The sequence below is a fragment of the Haliaeetus leucocephalus genome, unplaced genomic scaffold, assembly GCF_000737465.1.
Source record: "Haliaeetus leucocephalus isolate CR32 unplaced genomic scaffold, Haliaeetus_leucocephalus-4.0 Scaffold229, whole genome shotgun sequence".
In the NCBI taxonomy this organism is placed as follows: Eukaryota; Metazoa; Chordata; class Aves; order Accipitriformes; family Accipitridae; genus Haliaeetus; species Haliaeetus leucocephalus.
Window position 1 is genome coordinate 3,321,513 of NW_010972665.1, and position 4,393 is coordinate 3,325,905.

General features: G+C 37.9%; 1 protein-coding gene across 1 annotated transcript in view; it reads left to right on the forward strand.

Annotated features, from left to right (window-relative positions):
* Positions 1-3,947: 3,947 nt before the first annotated feature.
* Positions 3,948-4,393, forward strand: part of LOC104831985 (chromosome unknown open reading frame, human C10orf11) — a 691,415-nt gene continuing 690,969 nt past the window's right edge. Inside the window, exons 1-2 of the mRNA XM_010567920.1 lie at positions 3,948-4,029; positions 4,192-4,384. Coding sequence (XP_010566222.1) covers positions 3,948-4,029; positions 4,192-4,384 — 275 coding nt within the window. The remainder of the gene's footprint in view (positions 4,030-4,191; positions 4,385-4,393) is intronic.

Sequence of the window (4,393 nt, forward strand, 5' to 3'; positions counted from 1 at the left end):
GCTTTTCAAATCCCTTTAACTTGTTTATCATTGGCTGTTAAATGCCTTTGTAAGTAGGAATGTAAGAAATAGGTTGGAGATAGGAAAAGAGAAACCTAATTTCCAGCAGTTCAGCTTAGGAATGGCAAATGACATCATCATTACTATATTTCTTTCTGTCTTTGTCAATAAGATTAAACTACATACTTTACATTATATTTTGTCTTCTTTCCGTCATGTTTATTCTTTTTCTGTGTGTTTCACAGCAGAGAGTGCTAGTGGTGCTATTTCCTGGGAGACATCTGAAGTTATTTGTTTGGACATTAAACACCATCTTTAACTGTTTACAATTAAAAACAGGTCTAAGTGAAGCTATGTATGACTAAAATGTTCCTCCGGTAATATGGACAAAAATGTCTGTACTACAGTCAATCTCTTTCAGCTAAATTGATTCAATTTGTATTAAACATTGTGTTGCTGTGGATACGTATCAACAGATATTTTGAGACAATGTTTTCATTGTGAGCATCAACAAAATGAGTTATATGGGTAATCTCTGAGCCAAATTTTCTGATGGTCAAGTTGGAAGAATTCTGTGACTTGGCTAGAATTTTTTTTTTTTCTGAAATGTTTTGCTTCAGAAACTCAGTTTGTTCAAGCACACTATTTTGTCAGGATATTTTTGGGGGGGGGAAGACAAGAGTTTGTTGTTTGACTCACTCTGAAATGTAAGATCATTGTATTCATGCATGTGCAGACATACATGCATAGAGTGCTGTAAGCTGGAAAGCAGACCATTTAGATTAACTCAGTCTGAAATATTTTTATTACTTTCAGTTAATAAAACGTTCAGGATTGCTACTTTTTCCTCTTATAAACCTTCAATGTTCTTTTAAGATAGGAAAAGACTTGTATACATAGGTTTTATATAAAATTATATAATTCATTTGGTGCCTGGTACTATGCTACATTTACTAGTATGTATTAGCTAATTATTTTAATCAGTTGGTCGATGAGATTTCATAAATTGTAGCTCTGTATACGTTTTAGGCTAATGAGTGCTAAAATGACTTAAAGCTCTGTTGTTATGTGAGGAACTCAGTGATAAATGACAGATATGATGGGTATCTACCATGGTTCCAATACATGGCTTCCCAGTTGTTTGGAGGTTGGTTTACAGGTATTATCTTATTTTGAACATACAGTGCTCTTTATTCAAGGAATGGGTCTGCTCAATTTGTAATGTGTATATATATATTAAAAAAAATCTACTGAGCATATTAGTGTAACCCATTTATTGTAGCTATACACAAGAAAATTTATTGATTTTTTTTTAAAGTCCATGTTGGTTTTGTCTGTATGTAACGCATATATCAAGCAGTTTTGGTAATACTTTGTTAAAAATCTTAGGAAGTCATATTTGAATGGCCCATACAGAAGTGCCACTTTCTGCTCCTAACTGTGAAACTGATAATTTAAATAAACAAGTGATTTTTATATTTTCTGTATACATACACTGTAAAAAAGACGTTTCAAAGGTCAGCTAAGTCCCACTGTCATATAAATTACCTCGACCTCTACAAAGAATCCTTGCAAAACTTTCAGCTTCTAAGGAACCACCAACAAAAATATATTCTATAAGTACAAACTTAGTCCTTTGAAGCTTTACTGGTATAGGCAGCTCTATCAAAGCTAAAGAAAACATTCAGATGATTCAGTTTGTGTGGGGCCAGGGCTCAAGAAGGTAGTGTTTTGGGATGCTCAGAAGAATAAATATATATGGTAAGGTGAAAAACGTAAAACCAGAGGCAGCCCCATAGTCATCTAGGATCTGTGCTGTAAAGTGACACTGATGATCAGCAGGCTCAAAAGCTAAAAAAGCCCTCCTGTATTTATATAGCACTGTAATGTATTTTAGCTTCATAATAACATGAGGTACAAACTAATGAGCACATTGACTCATATGTTTGAAATCCAAGACAATGTTATAACTTCGTTACAATTTCAGATTAGATGTTACAAAATACTCCTTCGGTGGTAGACAGTTGCAGCTGTGAGTTTTCATTCCCTTTGAAAATTATGTGCAGGTGATGGGTGCTTAGAAATTAAGGAATAAAACAGAGACTCTGAAAAAACAAAGTTTGAGAAATTTGCCAATCATCCTGTAGGAGACTGGCAGCAGAATTAGGACTTTCAAGATGTAAGTTTTCAAAGTCTAGGGAAGCATCATAACAAGGCAGTCATCTCTCTTCTCCATTCCTCTGTTCTAGTGAGTTTTGTTTTTCACTTCCTGTACAGTATAATAGGCCCATTTTGTCACTGCGGTCGGTAGCACTCCCTGTTTGCTACACACCACAGGATTTGGATCTATTGTTTTATCCATGGCAGATAATAATCTAGGCCATGTCTGTACAAGAAAACGTTGAACTGGTTTCAAAAGTATTATTATAAGCCAGATGCACTTAAAACAGTTTGCCACCTCCTTAAGTTGTTTTTGTAATTTACAAAATTCAGCTCAACTGATTGAAGAGATGATAAAGTCAATTTAAGTCACCCAGTTTAGGGAGCTGCACCTGCAACTTTTCCCTCTAGACAAGGTCTTGTCTAGTAAGTAGGAGGATCAATGGCAGGTTAATGCAATTGGCAATGTAAGAAGCTGGAAAAAACAGACTTCTTATTATTTGCGTGTGCTATTTTGTAAACTATTCAGGCAAGAATTTTTTCTTCTTAGATATCTCTAAAGTGACAACTAACACTCTACTAAAATTAATACTAATAATATAGATGTGCTAAATTGTTTTCAATATAGTTATTCCAATTTTACAGGAGTGTAGTATTGAGCTGAATTTACTCCATTAAGACAAATACAGCTAACTACAGCAGTGGGCCACTTTGTGTGTTGAGCTGTATGTGTTAATTCTGACAGGAACCACATGCTTGTAACTGAAGGAGAGATAAAAAGAGGTAGATACAGAAAGAGGAGAATGTATTGCTTTGTTTAAATTTACAGTTCACATAGTACTTGTTTTCCTTGGCGTATGTTATTTGCTATATAATCTAATAAATAAATAAAGGCACTGATTGTTTGAAGCACGCTGAATGATGACCTGAACTAGCAAATATGTCTTGATGGAAAACTCTTACTGTGAGAAACAGAACTTTTATTTATCAGTATAGGATCAGCTTATTTGCTGTGGATGAAGGGTTTGATTCTTCTCTGTCTTACATGATACACGGAAGAACAGATCTTTGCAATGGAGTGATTTTTTCATTGACTATGTTTTGATTTTTCTACATGTTGGCGCATTTCTAATTTTAACAAAATACATTAAAATAACAGGGAGGAAAAAGCAGTACAAAATGTTGGTTTTTTTTTTTTTTCCTCGGCTATTTGCTCTGTGTTTCTTGTCCAGCAGTCAGCGTAAAAGGAGGAATGGGTCTAGAGAAGGTGTAGCGCCACAGCTGTACCAAGAATTTGTTCTGTTGGTATTAAGAGGCAGAGCAGCAAGTACAGTATTAGTTTCTGCTGTGTTGCTGAATAAACTGTAGAAAGTGGTTTGCAGTATAGCATACGTATCCTCCTGAAACTTATTTCCCCTCACAGCATGTGCCTCTGCTTTCAGCAAGAGTGAGTTATGCTATATTAGCAATAAAGAGGAAAGAAGAGCCAGATTTTTAAGGGTGCTTAGGCAGCTGAAGAGGTAGGTAGATGACTAATAGGATTTAGGATCCAAGCCAGGGAAACCTAAGTACCTTTAAAAGCCTCACATAAAATTCTTACAGAAAACCTTCAATTTCCCTACTCTGCCTAACCAGTGATAACCTACCATCGTGCCATTATTTTAATTAGCAAATACTCATGCCCTGGAAGGACTGGTTTGACAGGTATTTCTGATAATTCCAAAGGTGTTTCTGTTTTTGACACAAACTGCCCTATATTCTATAGACAAAAAAATATCACTGTGGGGATGTGGACGTCTCCTGTAGATCGCATGGGATTATTTCCGCAAGCGTTGCTTTACCAGCGGCATACATCTCTTCAAAGGCAAGGTATGCTTTATGCCGCACGTTAATGGGCTGCTTAGTAGGTGGAACGCCGGTCCAGACGACTCTCCAAGTCACCTGGCATTCCCCCTTGTGGGGAATGAAATCCAAGCCCCAACTGCTCTGTCGTTGTCACTCCTATCAGCTAGTTCCGTCGCTTCTTCCCAGGGCCTACCCCACCACCCTTACAACCCAACACGCGGTCCCAGCCGAGTGTTGAGACGCGGCAGTCGGACCCTCGTCCCGGGCAAGACACCGCCGCGGGGCCTGCAGCAGCGGCCGGACAGGGACGCCTGGAGCCGCAGACCCTCGCCCCACGCCAGTCCCAGGCTCTCGCCTGCCGCCTCCGTCAACGTGCCGCGTTGGAGCG